The 18660-nt window shown below is 49.3% G+C and overlaps 1 protein-coding gene across 1 annotated transcript in view; it reads left to right on the top strand.

Moving 5' to 3' along the window:
• LOC131563905 (ligand of Numb protein X 2-like) overlaps positions 1 to 18450 on the top strand; it is a 29299-nt gene extending 10849 nt beyond the window's left edge. The window contains exons 2-10 of the mRNA XM_058814114.1: positions 1968 to 2404; positions 4811 to 5037; positions 6301 to 6497; positions 7675 to 8040; positions 9927 to 10112; positions 11123 to 11297; positions 11457 to 11667; positions 15382 to 15540; positions 16401 to 18450. Coding sequence (XP_058670097.1) covers positions 2016 to 2404; positions 4811 to 5037; positions 6301 to 6497; positions 7675 to 8040; positions 9927 to 10112; positions 11123 to 11297; positions 11457 to 11667; positions 15382 to 15540; positions 16401 to 16536 — 2046 coding nt within the window. The 5' untranslated portion in view covers positions 1968 to 2015 and the 3' untranslated portion in view covers positions 16537 to 18450. The remainder of the gene's footprint in view (positions 1 to 1967; positions 2405 to 4810; positions 5038 to 6300; positions 6498 to 7674; positions 8041 to 9926; positions 10113 to 11122; positions 11298 to 11456; positions 11668 to 15381; positions 15541 to 16400) is intronic.
• The last annotated feature ends 210 nt before the right edge of the window (positions 18451 to 18660 follow it).

Below are 18660 nucleotides of genomic sequence, written 5' to 3'. Positions count from 1 at the left end.
GCCCATGGACACAGCAGCTTTCATTTCCATGGGTGCTGTGTGAGAGAGGAGCCCATGGACACAGCAGCTTTCATTTCCATGGTGCTGTGTGAGAGAGGAGCCCATGGACACAGCAGCTTTCATTTCCATGGGTGCTGTGTGAGAGAGGAGCCCATGGACACAGCAGCTTTCGTTTCCATGGGTGCTGTCTGAGCTGTGCCTTTTTTGGGAGTCAGCCATGCAGGGGTTAAGGAGGGAATGCAAACAGAGGAGTCAGGGATGTTCACCCAGCCTGAGTGCTTCCCTCAAGGGGAAGATGTTTTCTTGGCACTGCAGCAGGGGAGAGCAGCAAATAACTCCTGTTGTACCCACCTGGAACTGTAACAGTGATGTTTTAATCTTTTGAAGTGAACATGTTCCTGTGGCTGGGTAAAGAATTCGCCTGTGAAATGGCTGATTCTGTTGGTGATACATTCTTCCTTTAATTAAGTAGCTGACTTACCTTGACAATTAATTGGAGTGATGTATGGTTTTTATTAGAAACCCATGACTAATTTTTTCTTGCTGTTCCTGCTATCTTATTGTTCTTGTCTCCCCTCCTCCCGAGTTCTGCTTTGTGCCAGCTGTGTCCTCCAGGCACTGGTGCAGACCAGTGTTCCCTCTTGCTTACCTGTTCCAGATAAAGTCATTGTTTTCAGGTATTTGCCACATCATCTTTCAGAAATTTTCCATTTCATCACAGTTTTGTAATTTTTTTTGTTTTCAGAGTCTGGGATTCTTTACTTAAAAAAACCCCACCAATCATAAACTCCTCAAAACATCACCACAACACCCCCCACTGTGTAATGTAGTTTGCTTCCTTTAATACCACACTTCCTACTTCATTAAAATAACTGCCAGGTTAAAAAAATCCTCCCTGCAGTCATCCCTGTGCCTGTAATCTGCTAGGAAACTCAAGTGAATTTTATATTTAATTACAGCAGGCAAGATTCAAAATGGATGTGACTGAAGATGTTTCTGTTAAAATCAGAGCAGCAGCTACAAGGACTCGGTTTGTCCCTTATCCTGCTCTCCCTGGCTGAAAGGAGCAGAGGCTCAATCCTCTCTCTAACCTTGCAACAAATGATGTGGACTATTCTTTACGTTTTTTCCATTTAGGAAGCTTTAGTCTTTTTTTAGGAAATTTGTTTCCATGGGGGAACTTAGGCATGGATGAGTGGGGAACAATGCATTGTTTGTTAAAACAATTTTTTTTTTTTTAAGGGAGTGGGCTTGAAAGGAAGGAAATGTGGTTTAGATTTAAGTTTCTTTTGAAATTTATTCCTCTTCTTTTGCCTCATCCTCCCCACCCCCCAAAATACAGAACAATAATCCTAACAACCAGACCTGCTTTTAACCCCCTGTGTTCTCAGAGGTGTATCCATGTCCTCAGTGGCCACAGCAGGTGCCAATATTCAAATCTGAGCACCTATTGGTTTGACCACAGCATCCCAAAAACTCACTTCCTTTTCAAACCAGGACATCCCCAAACTGGCTTTTCACCACACATGTCTTTAAAATATTTGGTATAATCTGGAAAGCCAGAGGAAGTTTAAAAATCACTGTCTTGTGTATCCTTCCTTTCCCTTCCCTGTCTGGGTTGTTCTCCATCAAGAACATGCAGTTTTTGTCTCAGCTTTTCTAGTCTCTGTGTTTATTTAGTCTGCCTCTGGTGTGTGTGTGTGTGTGTGTGTGTGTGTGTGTGTGTGTATAAAGTTTAAGTCTGTTTATCCACGTGCTTAAACCTTGTGCTGAGTGAGGTCCTTGCATCCTGTGCTCCCTGGGCTGTTCATTCATAGGGTGGTTCTGGAAGGAAGAGCCCTGTGGGGTCAGGTTGGGGTGCAGGTTCTGGGGGAGGAAGCTCAAGGCAGGAATACAGTTTAATTTGTAATGGGCTGCATTTAAAGCAGGCAGTTGGCTGGAAATGTCTCTCTCTCCCTTCCCTGCAGGTCTGTGGCAGAGCTGCTGAGTGACAATCTCCTGCTGCTGCTGCTGCCATGGCTGACCCTGTCACCGAGGACGGCGTGTCCCAGGTCCCCGAGCTGTGCTGTGAGTGTGGCCAGGCCCACCCCTTGCTGGACAATCACCTGTACAACTTCCAGGACGAGGTGGACGATGAGCTCATCTGCCACATCTGCCTGCAGCCCCTGCTGCAGCCCATGGACACGCCCTGTGGGCACACCTACTGCTTCAAGTGCCTGGAGAACTTCATGCAGGAGTACAGCTTCTGCCCCATGGACCGCAAGAAGCTCTCCTTCCAGCAGTGCCACAAGTCCAGCCTGCTGGTGAGGAACCTGCTGGATAAGCTGCTTGTGCTGTGTCCTTTCAAGGCTGAGTGCCAGCAGACCATGCAGCGCTGTGAGCTGGAAGCTCACCTGCAGAACAGGTGCATTCCCCTTTCCATGCTGTTATTGCCAGGGTGCAGTGCTGCTTATCAGAACCCTCTGTTCCCAGAGCAGCTCCCTAAACTGGGGCAAGGTGGGACACCAGAGGAGCCAGGGTGAGGCTGCAGAGGTGGGTGGGTGAGGACAGTGTAATTGTGTGTGTGCTCTGAGCTGCTCACCTTCAGCCTGTCTGCAGATGCTAAACCTGTCAAACGCCCAGACATCTGTGGGTCCTGAACTGGGCTGCCAGCTCTGGAGTTGTTACAAACAAACAAGCTTATTCTTGTTTCCCTTGTGCAGAGAAGAAAGGCACAAAGTCAAGGCTCTGAAAGCAAGGGATTGTGCTGTGCTGCCAGTTTAATTGGTCCAATTAAGATGTGCAATACGTAAGGCTTTGATTCAAATAGTGCAAGTCCCTCCAAGCTGCACATTATGCACTTGCTGAAACACCTACTTATAATTCCATTATCTTCTCTCATTCTTTTGCTGAGAAAGAGAAGCAAATGAAAATTACTATGTTTTTTTTTTCTGTTCCTCTCGTGTAGAGGAAGGGAGACTTTTTGGTGCTTCCCTGCTGGCTGGGCTGTTGGCAGGCAGGACATTGTCACTTTAAAGGGAGTGCAGGTGACAGAGCTCTTGCCATGGTGCGTGGAGAACCCTTGTTCCTACCTGGTTAATGATTGCAGGGAGGGGAGCTAAGGGCAAGCCCTGCTGCAGGTGGAACAGAGCTTCCTTGGCAAGGTGCATTTGTCAGCAATGGGAAATGCCACAGGCTTGTTTCATTCAGCTCTGTTGTATTTTGTTGTGGCAATGACATATTTAAAAAAAGCCAACCTGGGAACAGGTACACTTAGGATACCCTTGCAGCTCCAGCCAAGGATGGACCCTTGTGATTTTCATTGTCTTCAGTCCCCACGAGCTGAGAGCTCATGTTACAGCCAGGGGAAGGGATGGAAGGTGCTTGGGTGCCCCTTTCCCTTCAGTGAAAGTTTATAATCTCCTTTTTCTCGGGCAGCCCTTTGTCCTGGCTGCTCAGGCTGGGGCCGTGGCTCACACCAGGGCTGGGTCTCCCTCTGCTCTGCAAATCTGCCCTGCTATCAGTAAACTCCTGTCACTCTGTAATCTCTCTGGCACACAGGGGAGAGAGAGAGGCACCTCAAATGTTTACATTAGAGACCTGCCTGGAAACTGTAGCATTCTCCCATATATTCCACAGTTGTTTGTATCTTTCTTGAGGACAGAGTATTCTAAGACTCCAGGCTATTTCACCTGGGCTGTGGGTGCAAGTGGATCATCAGACTGAAAAAAAAAAACAGATAAGAAAATTGCACTGGGATTTGGGTGCTCTCTTGTTTTAAGTGAGATTAACTGATAGGAGAAGATTTAAGGAAATAAGAAGCACATAGTAACTTATTTTCTTGGGGGATTTTCTTGCCTTTGCAAATTGAATTTGTGTTTTGATATCTTAAGAGAGGGACATGTGCACAAGAGGATCATTCAGCTTTTGTCATTAAGTTCAGGGATATTTTACTGCTTGGAGAATAAATGAGCAGGAATAAACCAGAGGAAGTAATACTGGCATGAGATTTCTTTAGCCAGAGTGTAAATAGTTCAGTTTAATTTGAAAAATGACTCTGGTAAAAACCCAATACTACTCATGTCTCTGAAAGTTTTTGCATTTATCACCTCCTCACCTTTTTTATAAATATTTGTGATAAAAGAGCTGTTTTTCCTCACCCATTAGTGCTGAGACAGGCTGCTGATGTATCTGCATCCAATTACATCCCAGTTCTGGGACCTCTGCCCTCTGGGGAGCAGCCAGTGGGATGAGGAATTCAGCTACTCCCATTCAGGTAGAGCCATCCCCTGCATGGCCTGGGAGTGCACCAGGTCCTGGGTCAGGTCTCATTTCTCATTCCACAACAGAAAATGCCCAGTCCTCCCTTGCTGCTCTTGTGTGTAGCTGGTGTGTTAAAACAAAGCCTAATTCAAAGCTGAGCTTGAAACTTGAGCCACTTGCTTTGCATCAAGGTACAGTTCACAGTGATCTCTACAACGTCAGAGCTCAGTATTTGCTTATATTTAAGAGGGATTGTTTTCTTTATGGATTGTTTGCCAGGTAAATATTTAGCAAAGGAGACTCCTGTTTCTATTACATTCTTATTTTTCAAATAATTTGCTTAATAATTTTAAAAGTGGTGAAATAACAAGCCACTGCACTTAAGCTGATACTTGTACAAGTAGAAACTGAAGGTCAAGGTTTCTCAGTTTTGTCATCTGAGAAACCAGGAGTGCACTGGTGAGATCTGGAAGCAGCTTCTTCCCACAGGTTTGTCAGAGCTCTCATGTGCTGGGTCACCTGCCCAGGCAGAGACAGTCACTGACAGTCCCTGCCAATCTCTCTGCAGGTGTCCTGGCTTTAAGAAATACAAATCTGAGCTGCAGCGGAAAAGGAACCCCATTTCCAAAGGGAAGGAAGAGCCTCCTGCCAAGGGGGACACAAACTCACCCAAGGATCCAGAGCTCCCAAGTGGAGGCTCCTCACTTGTGGCAGAAAGCTCTGGAGCTGCTGTGGTGTCACTGGGGACTGCAGAGCCTGGACTGGTCAATCCAGCTTTTGAGGAGACTGAAGAAGGTGAGAGTTTGGTACAGAAGTGGAACTATGTATGTACCTTTCATGATACACCAATGAGGCAATTATCTCAGGAAATTCAATTTCTAAGTGCCCCCAGCACTGTCAGACATCATCAATGCTACTCAGCCATTAGTAGTCATGTCTTCACCAGAAGAGAGATTCATTCATGTGCATCAGGGGTGGCAGAGTCTGCTCACAGGCACAGAACTGTACAAAACCATTTGGAGAAACTCTGTGAGATTGCAGGGAGTACTTGCAGTGTTCTGTGAAGAAACAAAGGCAGTCCCTGTCAATGTGAACGTGGAGCACTTAAAGCCCTTGCAGAAGCCAGATAATTAGTAACTAGGAAGTGCTCCAGGTTCTTGTTAATCTTGTTAGGAAAGTTAAATATACAGTCAGTTTCCTGGAGTGGTCAGTACCTCCCTCCTGGTGTTTTTGTAGCATAAGTTAGGTTTTGATTAACAGGCAGCTCTGGAAGCCTTGCAGATCAAATCAGCATCTCCACTTCAGTGTAGCAGCCTTGTCTCAGCTTGGTAGGAGGCAGCAGCGTGGATACCTCAGTGCCTTCTCTCAGAGTTAGGCTCAGCTTCAGCCCCTGTGCCTGGGACAGAGGTAACCCACAGGTCAGTTCAGTTCCCTGTTGGCTTTCTCCCCAAGCACACCTGGAGCAGGTTTTGCATCCCTGGTGTGACACCTGCCCTTCACCCTGTGCTGGGCCTGCCTCAGTGTCCCCGTGCTGGGGATCTCAGCCCACTTGCTAACAGCAACTTTCATCTTCAAAGTGCAGCATTGCTTCATCTCCATGCTGTGAAACACCAAACATTCCTCCTGCTCTACAGGGAGGATGGGAAAAGGGGAGCAAAGGAAATTAGAGGAAGGAAGTTGCAGAGCAGTAATTACAGCTGGGTAGTCCCTTTTCCTCATGGGCATCATGGAAACTGGAATTTATTATGTGTGTGCTCCTAGCAGGCCAGATATCGCAGGAGAAAAACAAATCTCTAAATATAGCCAAACCATACTGAATGCCTTTTAATAAACCCCAAGCAACAACAGTAGAGAGTTTGAATTCACCAAAAGCTAGGAGAAAATAGGGAAAATTCTGGAGAAACTCTAAAGAAACAGAGGGGTTTTAAGCTTTTTATCTGACCTTAAGTCTCCTGATAGCTGCTTTCCCTCACATTGAGCACAACCTGAATCTTGGGGTGCTGTGAAAAGGAAGGTTCTGTTAATGTGTTTTTTTTTCTCTTCAATTTCCACAACCAGACCTTCCTCACAGAACCAGTCTTGTGGCTGAAACTACCACCATCGAAATCCACCGGGAGGATCCAGAGGAAGAGCTGGGGATGAGGATAGTTGGGGGTAAGGACACCCCCCTGGGGAACATCGTTGTTCAGGAGGTGCTGAGGGACTCTGTGATTGCTGCTGATGGAAGAATTGCTCCTGGAGACCACATCCTTGAGGTACAGAAACCCCCATTGCTTCCCTTGGCTGGGGGAGGAGAGTGCCTGGAGAAACTGGGAAATCTCTGCAGCTGAGGCTTTTAGAGCACTGCTCAGACCTCTGTGTCAGCAGCATTGTGTGTCTGCTGGGGCTCAGGAGCACTGCTGGCATTCCTTCCACTCAGACTCATATTTCTCTTGCATATTTGACAGCTTTTTGAAATGTAGGTCGTTTTGGACAAAGTAAAAGATTCCTACCTGATAAATTTCACACAGCAGCCCCATTTCTCTGCTCTAGTTAGGAAGTCTCATAATTGCCTGCTCCACTGTGTTGCTTAAGCTGCATATTCTCCGTGGGCAGGTCCAGGGTGAGAGCTGCTGACTGGCAGTGAGTGTCAGCTCCAAAATGAGTAAATGCAGAGCTCCAGCCCCACCTGACCCACAGCCAGGGCACTGCCCACACTAGCAGGGCTCTGTGGCCCTGGGTGACCGAGGTGACACCTTGTACACACAGTGACAACTGTTAGCACCTCCAGCCATGGCTGCCCAGTCATCTGCCAAGCCATAAATCCTCCTTGTCCCATGGGATTGGGCACCAGGAGACCTGGCAGCCCCCAAAGTGGCTGATGAGATCTCTGAGTTGGTTTCTCAGGCAGACCAAAGGAGTGACTCCTGCTGGATCCAGTTGGATTGTCCATGTCTCAGGCTCAGCAAATAGGGCAGGACCCACACTTAGGAGCCCTATTAACATCCTAAAAGACTGCACAGAATCTTATGTGAAACAGGAAAGGTAAAACGTTGCCTTCTCAGAGTCACCCTGGTAATTGCATAAAAGTGGATGATTCCAGAAGCCTGTAGACTATGGACCACTCAGAAGTGGAGATTTGGGTCTGCTCCATGCTGGAAATTAAGGAAAAGCAGATCTGCATTTACATGGCATGGAAGGAATGACTGAACATTTTTAGATTTGTTAGCTGTGTGGGTTGTCCTGTCTTGTCCCTGTCCTCAGTCATTCACCAATTACAGTCTAATTCCATCAGCTTTCCTCATTCATTTTTAGAAAACTTTGCTCCCTAATCAGAGTCAGAGATTGCACAGGGAGTTTTCCATCCTGCCCCAGCCTGGCTATGCCCCACACTGTGGACAGGGCCTAATTATTGTGGGCTCTGATTAGTGAGTGCTTTGTTTGTCTTTGTAGGTGAATGGCGTCAACATCAGCAGCGTGACTCACTGCCAGGCTGTCTCCTTCCTGCGCCACCCAGGGCCTGTTCTGCACCTCCTGGTGCTGCAGGAGAAGGGCTTTTCCAGCAGGACTGCCCAGCAGGATCCCAGTGCCACCAGCAGGGAGGTGATCCACGTCACCCTGGTGAAGAGAGACCGATCGGAGCCCCTGGGAATCAAACTGATCAGGAAGACTGACGAGGCAGGGATCTTTATTCTGGATCTCTTAGAGGGGGGCTTGGCAGCCAAGAATGGGAAGCTGAGTCGGAATGACAGAGTCCTTTCAATAAATGGTCAGGATTTGAGGCAAGGAACTCCTGAGGCTGCTGCCCAGATCATCCAGGTGAGTTCAGACATGGAAATGGCTGTGAGTGGCTGGAGCAGGGCTCCTGTTCTGAGCCAGGGCTAGCAGAACATACCAGGGCAAGCTGCATTCCCCCAAATCTCTGTCATGGAAAGTGACTCCCCTCTGGATGTGTGGGAAGCACCACTTCCAAATGAAGATAAACACCAGGAGTGGGAATCCGTGGTGAGTCAGCCCTGACAGGTCTGAGGGGAAGCAGTGGCTCATGGCACTGGAGTTCACCTGAGGAGATTGCAGCTCCTGTGTGCTGCTTGCAGCCTCTCAGCCTTGCACAGGAAATGCTGGGATGCACTGGGTGGATTCATGCAGCAGACAGGGAGGGATCAGGGCAGCCTCTTGTGCTTCCAACAATCACACTGAAGGTGCTGGCTGGGGATGGGATGGGCTGGCAGCACAGACAGATCCCTTAGGGCTTCAAATCAGACCATTCTCCCCATTTTACCTGTATTTGTGAAGGGAGACTGGAAAACATGGGGCACCTCAGGGTAAAAGCATTCCAGGTACTGAATGGGTAGAAGAGGGGTGGTCTTTCCCTGTGGAATGTGCTCCTGTTGCAGCATGCCAGAGGTTTTGGTGGAAGGAGTGGGCAAGGAATCCTAGTTAAAGGATTAAGGACTGCTGCATGTGCAGCAGATATCACACAGATCAGTTTAAATTCTTTATCTCCCCAGGCGAGTGCCTCCAGTTTGTTTTTATCTCCAGATCCTGACACAATGCTCCTCATCCCATTCTGTTTATATCCCAGAAAGGATGTGAGGTCAGCAGGAGGGAGAGGCAGCTCTCCTCACAGTTATCAGAGCAGTGCAGTGCCATGGGAGAAGGAGCAGAGTTCCAGCACTGAGCTCCTTTTTCATGTTTGCTTCTGTTCTGTGGCCTCTTAGAATTTGTTTGCATCCCACAAGTGCTGCTGCATTCCTGTTGCAGTGTGCACACACAACTCCCATATGAGGAACTCTTTTGATCCCACTGGAACCAGCAAGCAAAGTCCAGAACTGGCTTCATGAGGTTTGGGATTGAATCTCTTTGGAAGTGACATTTGTGTTAAACTGTGACAGCTTTCCAAACATGATCTGTTCCTCTGAGGGCTAATTGAAATCCTTGCTTGAATGTAACTTTGAAAATCCCTCTTCCAAGGCCAGGGAATTCACTCTGGCACCAGGGGAGCAGGGTGCTGTGGCAAGGAGTGAGAGCAGCAGCTGCATTTCTGCCATGCAGGGCAGGAAACAGCCGAGTGAGCACTGGGCCCTTCCCCAGTGAGTCCCTCACAATGAGGTTCTGTCAGGTGATCTGAAGGGACAAACCCAGAGAGGGCAGCAGGAACAATGGGAGCACTTCCCCTGCAGCCCTGCCAAGGCCAGACCAGCAGCTGGTGAAGTGTTTAACCAGAGGTACCCTGGGGAAAAAATGGATGGGAGATGGTGAACAATAGACGAACAAAGCTGGGAGGGAAAGAGCTTTAACAACTTCCTGTGCAAGAGAAGCATCCAGTGCTTGTGTGGTGCAGCCAGGGTTCCAGCTCTGGTCACTCTGGGGCACAACACAAGATGCTATTTTGGTTGTTTGTAGCAAAGTGCAGGAATTAATCATCCACCTTTGGCATTTGTGGGCGAGGGAGGCACGAGTGAAGCCTGCCTCTACTCCTGTTCCTTCTGACTCATGTTTGCTAATTCCCTTTTTCTTTTTCCAATCACATTCCCTGGCTCATCACAAAAGACTTTGCATCACATTGAGGAGCTGGTGGAGGAACAGAGAACCTCTGTAGGAACTGATGCCAGCCCTTCTCTCTCCCCAAGGCAATGAGGGCTGTCCCTCATTTCTAACCCATTTCTCTCTTTTTATTTTCCACTTCTTGTTTCTCTGGGCAGACCACGGAATCCAGAGTGAACTTTGTGATCCTGAGGCAGTCTGGGCTGCAGCTGGGGGAGCCAGGGGAGGATGGCAGCACCTCCAACAGCAGCAGCAGCAGCAGCAGCAGCAATGGGGGCAGCCCTGTGCACCACCGGAGGCGACCAGAGCAGAGCCACTACAGGAGGAAATCCACCTACCAGAAGGTGGGGCTGGGAAATGAGGCCAGGGTGCTGCTTGTTCCTGGTTTAACCAATGCATTGTGCTGTTCTGGGATGGTGTTTTATCACAGGATAAAATCAGCCGATCAGCACCTCCATTTCTGCTTGGGCAGGTTTGGTACTGAAAAACCACTTTGTCACCTATAGGGAAACATAATTTGAAGGGAAAAAGGTGACAAAATTTCTTCAGTGTTGATGCAGAGCTGCTGTTTAATCATTTGGAAAGGGCAATAAGAAATTTGCCATCCATGAGATATTTTGAGATTGGCTTCTTGACATCCCTCAAGCTCTGCACACTGAGGGTGTTGCAGTGACACCCAGCTGAGCTGGTGTGGGGCCAGAGCCCTTTATGGTCAGGAGAAGAATCCCCAGGTGCCCCCATGGTGCTGCTGTGACTGCAGAGTGGCTCTGCCACCCCTCTGGGGGCACAGCAAACAGCAGGAGCAAGAGGACAATCAATCCCCAGTGTGCTGAACCCAGAGAGAATTCTGTGTGCAGCACTTCCAGCTGAGTGACAGACCTGCTGCAGCTGCTCAGAGTGCTGTGTTTCAGTGGCCCTGGAGCTCAGGGAGTTCCTGTCCTGTGGGGCTGGAGTGTTGTTCCTGCATTTAAATCCCTGAGTAGCATTTACACCCTGTTGTACAGCCTGTGCTCTAATGTGTGCCTTCACTGCAGCCTAAACATTCAATCAGGGAGAGCTTCCCTGCTTGGCATGAGCAGCCCTGAGATGAGCTCAGAGCTTCTTCCTCAGTGCAGAATTCCCCTCCTCAGAGGGAGCATCTCCCTGCAGCAAATGGATTTGGGATCATCAGGACAGCACTAAGGCTTCACCTTAGAAATGCTGCTCTGTATTCCCACCCTGCAAGGACATGGGAAGCTGACTTTGCCCTCCAGCAACATTGCTGGAATGCTCTGAATGAAGGAGACAAATGGTGCTGGGCTTCTTCTGTTAAATGCATTAATGAAGTGCATTTTGTGCTGTCATTGCTTTGTAGGATTTGCCTCAGGGATATGTAAGTCATGAGAAGACAGTTGCAATAAAAAAGGAGCCAAAGGAATCTTTGGGAATCACAATTGGAGGTGGAAGGGATAACAAAAACAAGCTCCCTATCTATGTGACAAGTGTGCAGCCCATTGGATGCCTCTTCAGGGATGGCAGAATCAAGAGAGGTAAGGGAGGCTCTTAGACCTTTTATCCTGTGGGGTATTTTCAATGGAAGCTGGACTTGGACGCTGAGAGAGGCTGGAAAAGGGCTCCCATGACCCCTTGAGGCTGAAATGGGCTCCAGAGCCCAGGTCTGTAACAATCCCATTTTATTTCATCAACAGGGGATGTCCTTCTGAGCATAAATGGCATCGATTTGACTCATCTGAACTACTATGAAGCTGTCTCAGCTCTGAAATCCAATGCAGCCTCCCACTCAGTCACACTGAAAGCCTTGGAAATCCTGTCCCTGAACTGCCCAGAGCCAGTCCTGGACATCAGGGAGCAGGGGTTCAGCTGGTCTCCCCTCTGGATCACGTGGCTGGGATTGCCCAGGTATGTGTGTCAGGGACTGGATGCAGAGCTGTTAATTACAGGGTTGACTTTCACTCAAACACTAGAAATTAATTACTTTGTTGATGAATTGGAAGCATTCCTGATATTCCCGTTTAGCTGAAAGGCAGTGGAAAGCCTCATTTGCCAATGAGATCATAGAATAATGAGTACATAAGGAAATTCCACTGTTTTTCTGGAGTGACATCATTCTCACACTCCTGTTGGACAGTAACCATGCTTTAGAGGCCCTGAAACCCCTTTTTAAAAGAGAAATAGTCAATGTTGGATACAGTCCTTGCTAAATTACTGACTGAAACCCTCTGGGGCTCTTTCTGCATCCCCTAACACAAGCCAAGAGACACCTGGGCTGTCTGGGAGTTTCTAATCTGATCATCTCACTTAGGGGCAGACATTCTTTCAGTCTAACTCTTCTTGGCTGTTGTAACTGTGTCATCTTCACCACGAGGCAGAAATGATTCTGCACAGTTGAGTTTTCCTGCTGCCAAGCTTTACAGGACAGGTTTTAACCTGGTAATTTCCAGGAGAAGCTTGAATTTCCCTCTCCTTCCTGGAGGGGTGAACCTCTGGCTGCCTCCCTTTAGCAGTTACATCAAAACTGTGTGAAAAGCAGAGTCAGTTGTCATCCCAGCTGACTGCAGGAGCATCCGCAGGTGGATCAGAAAGCCAAACCTGCTGTGGGAAGCTTGGATCATTTACAGCCTTGTTCTTTGAGACACTTAAAGAAGAACCACTCACAAAGCCTCTGTTGTGTTACTTAGCAGCCTGGAAAGAAATGCTCAACAACCCAGGCCAAGGCAAGGCAGCTTTTGTGTCTCCTGTACCTGGCCTGTGCTCAGCAGCTCCTCCCATCTCCTGTGCTGCCCCGGGCGTTGGCCTGGCTGCTCCAGGCAGGTCTGCTGTGAGCTGGCCCTGAGCTGCACCTGAGAGCCCAGAGCAGGGCACAAACCCTCAGCTGCTGCTGCAGTGAGCTACAGCAAGGCAGAGCCTGTCTGGGCTTCTTTCCTTCCTTGCCCAGTTTTTCTGGCTGTCAGGTGCCTTGCAGGCTCCCCATGCTCTGTGCAGGGACTGGAATCTTCTCTGCTCCTGCATCTGCTGCCTTCACTTCAGGAGTGACATCCCCTGCATTTAATGCATTGCTGGGAACTCCTTTGCTCCTGGGATTGATGTTCTCCCTTCTTTTGACTCCTGAAGCAAGAAATTATTCCAGATTCCTTTGACTCCAGCCTGGATTCTGGCCTTGGAGTGTGTCTGCAGTTCTGGCTGTGAGGGTTGGTAGGAGCACTCAGCAAGGTTATTTCACTTTGGGATCTGACAGAACCTTCCTCCTGTTTCCAGCACTAAGAAGGGCTGGAATTCCTGTGCTTCCTCCCTGCTTCTCCCACCTGCTCCCAGTGAGACCTGGTGGCCTCTGGTTGGTCACCCACAGGGTTTTTGTCACCTGGTCATGTTCAGGGTGCTCTGGCACTCGGGGAGGTGCAGCTGCAGTGAGGTCCCAGTGCCACCCCTGCTGTGGGGTGGTTCCATTGCAGAGCCCCTGTCCCACTCAAACTGCTTTCCTTTGCACAGGAGCAAACCCCCAGAGCTGCAGGGGAATGGCCATTGCCCTGTGGCCCTGACAGACCCTGTGTGCACCACACTGGCACAGAAAACCCCAGAAATGTGCCCAGACTGGAGCCAGCACCAGCTGTTCCACTGGGATCTGCTCCTGGTGGCTGCCCTGGCCCCGGTGTTGGTGTGTCCTGCAGGGTGAAAGCTCAAAGCTAATGGCATGTGCAATTTTGGGTTTGTTCAGCTTTTTATTCCTCAGTTATTCCTCTGCTCCAGCAGAAATATCCCTTTCCTTTTAGAGGAACCTATTTCTTTCTAGTTTGAACCCAGACTTGCTGCTGAAAGGAGTGAGTTGAAATGAGTGCTCAGGGCTAGGGAAGTGAATTTGATCCTTGCAACACTTGAGCCCCCAGCGTTTCATTCAGGCCTTGATTCTTGTACCTGTGATTTCTGTTTCTGTCAAATAGAAACCTTGGTTTCTTCCTAGCATTGTGTTAAATCCACACCACTGACAGTATAAAATACCATCTCAAAAGCTGGTTTGGACTGGGCCCATGTTCTAATCCAACACACCCTGGATCCCAAAGGTACCAGAAACAAAAGTTTAGATTGATTATCTTTTCTCTCTAAAAGAAAGCACAGTGCACTGTGTGGCTCGTGGAGAAGCATTTTCCTGCCTCCCTCTTCCCTGGGGTTTATGTGACTCCAGTCTGCCTCTTCCCACAAGAACCATGTGGAGCTCCCAGTCCCACCCCTGCAGCTGAGCAGGGCCCAGGAACTGCCGGCTCAGCAGCGTGCTTGGCACCAGAAACCCTGCACCTCAACCTTCCCTAAACTCCCCATTCTTTTCCCACAGTCATTTTTGGTTGTGGTAAATTAAAGTTTTTCCTCTAGAAGCCCTTTTTAATATGGAAAATGGATTCCTAGCAAGCAGCCCTTTCCAGCTCCAGGAGAAACGTGCCTGGTGTTTTTATTTATGTTCTGTGCTGACGCAGCCACTGCTGCTCTCGGGCTATTCATTTGCAGAAGCTGCCACAGCCATGGCTCAGAGCTGGGTTTTTGCACTTGTGTGGTACCGGTGGAAGGAAAGCATGGAGGAATCAGCGAGCTCCAGCTGGGGCTCCTGGTGTTTATGTGTGAAAAACTCCTACAAAAGTAAATTACAGTTTGAAAGTACATAATTGGATCTTTCTCCTGGTGAGAAGTTAACTGGGAAGGCTTTTGAAATCTGAAACTCCTCGGCAAACTGCTCAAGCAAAGCCCTTGAGGCAAAAACGTTTATTAGGAAAAGTTTAGCTGCTGGAATAGCTCAGCGGGTGATGATGAGCAGCAGTTTCACAGCTCCGGTGCCAGGACACAGCCTGAGCTGGAGCCAGGGCACGGAGAGCTCCTGCCACACCCTCAGTGTCACCTCGGGGCTCCGTGCCACCAGCCCGGGCAGCGCTGCCATCTCACAGTGCCCCGGCTGCCTGAGGACACAAACCTCACTGCGGGAATCCAGAACCAGGAGCTCTCCCCAAGGAGCCCAGCACAGAATGGACATCCTGGATCCTGCAAGAAAGCCCTCCCTGCTCTGGCCTGGCAGCTGCTGCACCTCACAATTGCTGCCAGTGGTGCTGAAAGCCTCCCTGTGCCAGTGCAGGGCACACAGGGGATAAAATCCCTCCCTGTGCCACTGCAGGGCACACAGGGGATAAAATCCCTCCCTGTGCCACTGCAGGGCACACAGGGGATAAAATCCCTCCCTTGTGCCAGTGCAGGGCACAGAGGGGATAAAACCCCTCCACTCTCATCATTGCATGGGTGCAGCTGCTGCTCACTGTAATTAGGGTTTGTCTCTGGTGCTGAGTGTGTTCATTAGCAGAATTCATGAAGTTATCCAGGAGTCTTGCAGATCCCAAACCCCTTTAGAGCTGGGTGATTTCCTCCTAGCTCTTAAACCAATACCCTGCAAAGATTTCTAAAGGCCTGGCATCATCCCATTTGAGAATTAACCCTCAGACACGCCTTGCAAAGGAGTGTCCCAAATCCTGAAACCCAGGAAAAGCCCTGAAAAGCTGTTCATAGCTGGGCTTTCTTTCCATAGGGAAAACATAAATTCCTGCTCAGGCAATTTTCCTCATAACCTCTCTGTTTTTGACACAGCTACCTTCACTTCTGTCAAGATATTGTCCTTAATAAAGGAAACCTGGAAAGTTGGGGCTTCAGCATCGTGGGAGGCTTTGAGGAGAGCAAAGGAAACCAACCCTTCTTCATCAAAACCATCGTGCCCGGCACTCCCGCGTTCAGGGACAGGAAACTCAAGTAGGTGTGAGGTACCCGGGGACATCAGCACCCCAGGGCTGGGGGTTCCACACTCTGAGCCTTCCTTGGAAGAGCTCAGCTCCAGGTTAAGGACTCTTGCAGAGTTTGGAAGTTTATATTGTTGCCAAGATTGTAACAAACTAAGGCCTGCGTTAAGCAGGGTTTTGGTTTCTCCACAAAGGTGCAAGGAAAAGGAATTTACAGCCCTTTAAAACCTGACTGTGAAGGGTTTAATTTAGTAATTAGGTAAAGGTAAAAAAGGGGATGTTTGAGATGAATCTTGGAGGTTCCAGACTGTAAAACCTCATGGATTAGGAGAAGTATCCCAACAGGAGCAGCAAAAGCTCCCCTGTGCAGGAACCTCAACTGGGGCTTTCCTGAGGGGGTTGTGGTGAGAGATCCCAGGGGAGGAGCAGGGGGGGCTGCAGCAACCCACAGGCACCAAGGGCTGCAGGGACAGAGGGAGGGGACACAGCTGGGTGAGGGAGGGGACACAGCTGGGTGCAGGGAGCTGGGCTTTGCTCCCAAAGCTGAGGGGGAGCCCTGGGCTCAGCTGGGCTCCTGCTGGAGTGTGGGACAGGGTGTGGGGGCTCAGCCCCGTGCACCCCTCAGAAGGGCCAGAGAGGGGCAGGGCTCTCTCCCAGCTCTGGTGGTGGCATTCAGGAGCTGCAGGACTGATCTGGGCCAGCAGGGTTTGACCAGCACAGCCTGACCCTCACTGCTGTCACCCAAACACCAGCACTGTTCCCTTTTCTCTGCCCTCTGGCTCAAGGGAAATGCTCTTTTTCAAGGAGTTGATGGTGTGGGGTGGGTGCAGGGTTGGTAATGACCCCAGTCCTGACTGGATCTGTCTTTGGCAGGTGTGGAGATGAAATCGTGGCAGTGAATGGAGTGCCAGCAATAGGAATGAGCAACTCAGAATTGATCCCAATGCTGAAGGAGCAGAGGAACAAAGTCACCCTGACCGTGGTGTCCTGGCCAGGGAGCCTGGTGTGACAGCCCCAGCCAAGCCCCAACACCTGCAGGTATCCACCAGCAGCTGGCACCACCCAGGCCACACTGCCAGGGAACAGGGACTGCTCCACTCCTGCTCCTGCTGCATCGCCAGGGAAGACTCCTTGCTTCCTTTCTATGGAAAACATTTTACCAACAAATCTGGATGCTGAATTCAAAGTAAGGGTTAATCCAACAGTTGTTGAGCTTCCCAGGCTCATCAAAGCTCCTCAGGACTGGTGGAGCACAGAAAGCTCTTCCCAGCTTTCTCCACAACCTGCCCTGGAGGCTGCTGAGGCTTGCCTTGATTCCAGGGCTCTGCTTTCCACTGAGTATTTGAACAGGTTAAAACAGAGGCTTTAAAAGCAGCTAGTGGGTCTGTAAGGATGGGGACCCAATTGAGGCATTTCTGTCTATCAGGATTTCCAGGAGCATTTTCAGGTGTCAGTAACCCAAGGGATGATTTAACACCTGAAAACCCCACAGTAACTCAGAGCTGGTGAGCTGTGGTACCTGCATGAGGGTCTTGGCACAAATCCCAGTTCAGGACCTGCCAACTCCACTGATTTATTGCAAAGGGACAATTTCAACAGCTTCAAGAACCACTCTCAAAGGCAGCAGCAAGAGGGCTTTCATTGGAATATGATGTTGCAAAATGTGACTTTATCAAAGGTCAAGGGTAAGATTCACTTATTGCACACAGGTTTCCCTGGTTTTAGGATTGATAAGAGCAGCTTTTCCCCAGCAGGGAATGGGCTGGTGTCAGACAGCCCTGGCCCAGCCTGATGCTGCTCTGTCTTATTTTTCTGTTCCCAGTGATGAGGGGCAGAGTTCAGGCAGGGGCAGAAGCACCTGTACTGGCAGGTGAGATTTCTCCTGCAGTTCCCTTCATGTCCCTCTTGCAGCTGGAGCAAAATATCAATTTATGGGATCAGGGGAAGCTCAAAGGATCCTTGGCTGCAGGAAAAGTCACCTCCTGAAGGAGACTGTGCCCAGCCTGGCTTCAGTTCAAACCCACTGTGCAGTTAAAATTTACAATGAAAGAACTGAAGCCCAGGCAGGGTGCTTTGACCTCTGACACTGTGTAAGTTCCTACTTGCAAACTCCACCTGAAGCAATCCCCTTTTTTAGCAGTTCAATGAGCAGCAGAGATGATGGGTTCTTCTCAAACCAGGTTGCACTGAGAGATCTTTGCTCCTGTGCTGCCTCTGCTGCACCTTTTGCAGGAGCAGCTTTGTGAGAATCCAAGGAGTCTGTCCCCTGTCCACATGCTGCCTGGAATGAATGTTTAATTCAATTGAATGAATGTTTAATTCCTTATAGCAGCCCTGGGCTGGCACTTTGTCATTTGCTGTCCCTGGGCCTTGTTCACACACAGTGACTTCACCTCCTGTGCTGGAGCTGCAGGCAGGGACAGCAGGGCCTGTCCCAGAGCCCTGGGCCCTGCAGGAGCCTCAGCTCATCCTGCCAGCAGCCCTGCCTGATAACACCTCTGGGGACTCTGCCACCACAGCTGGGGCTACCTGGGCTCCAGTGCTGCTTTCCTGTTTTCTGCTGGGCAATGCTGAGAACAAAATAATCCACAAAGAAAACTCATCACTGACCTCGCTGGAACACAGAAACATGAAGCAATTTTTTATCTCTTTCCAATCAATGTGCAGAATCTGTGCCTGCAACAGTAAATACTGATGTGGACAGACAGAGGGTGGTTCCCAGTGCCTGCCCCAATTGTGGGGAAAGGGCAGCAGGGAAGGGCTGTGCAGCTGCTGGGCTGGCAGTGGAGGGAGGAGGAGGAGGCTGCAGAACCATTTTTACTCCATCTCCTTTCAAGGTGCCTTCAACTTCACCAAAATGTCCTCATAATTTAAATTTTGTTTCCAAAAATCAGCTTGTTAATAGATGTTGAGTTTGTTTTGATGCCTTTATAAATTATTGTAATATTGCTGAAAAATATGCATTAGGTGTGGTTTTTTTTTACCCTTTCTTTCCATGTAGTGACTAATGCCCCCAGAACAGGTCACTTAGCAGGACTGCTGCAAAAAGTGACCTTGTGGCAGGAAACAGTGTAATGTCTTTGCTTCTCCCAGGACAGGAGCTGGACTATCCTGAAATGCACTGTGGGTGGGA

The sequence above is a fragment of the Ammospiza caudacuta genome, chromosome 14, assembly GCF_027887145.1.
Source record: "Ammospiza caudacuta isolate bAmmCau1 chromosome 14, bAmmCau1.pri, whole genome shotgun sequence".
NCBI lineage: Eukaryota > Metazoa > Chordata > Aves > Passeriformes > Passerellidae > Ammospiza > Ammospiza caudacuta.
Note: the sequence above shows the minus strand (reverse complement) of the source record. Positions and strands in the feature narration are given on the sequence as shown.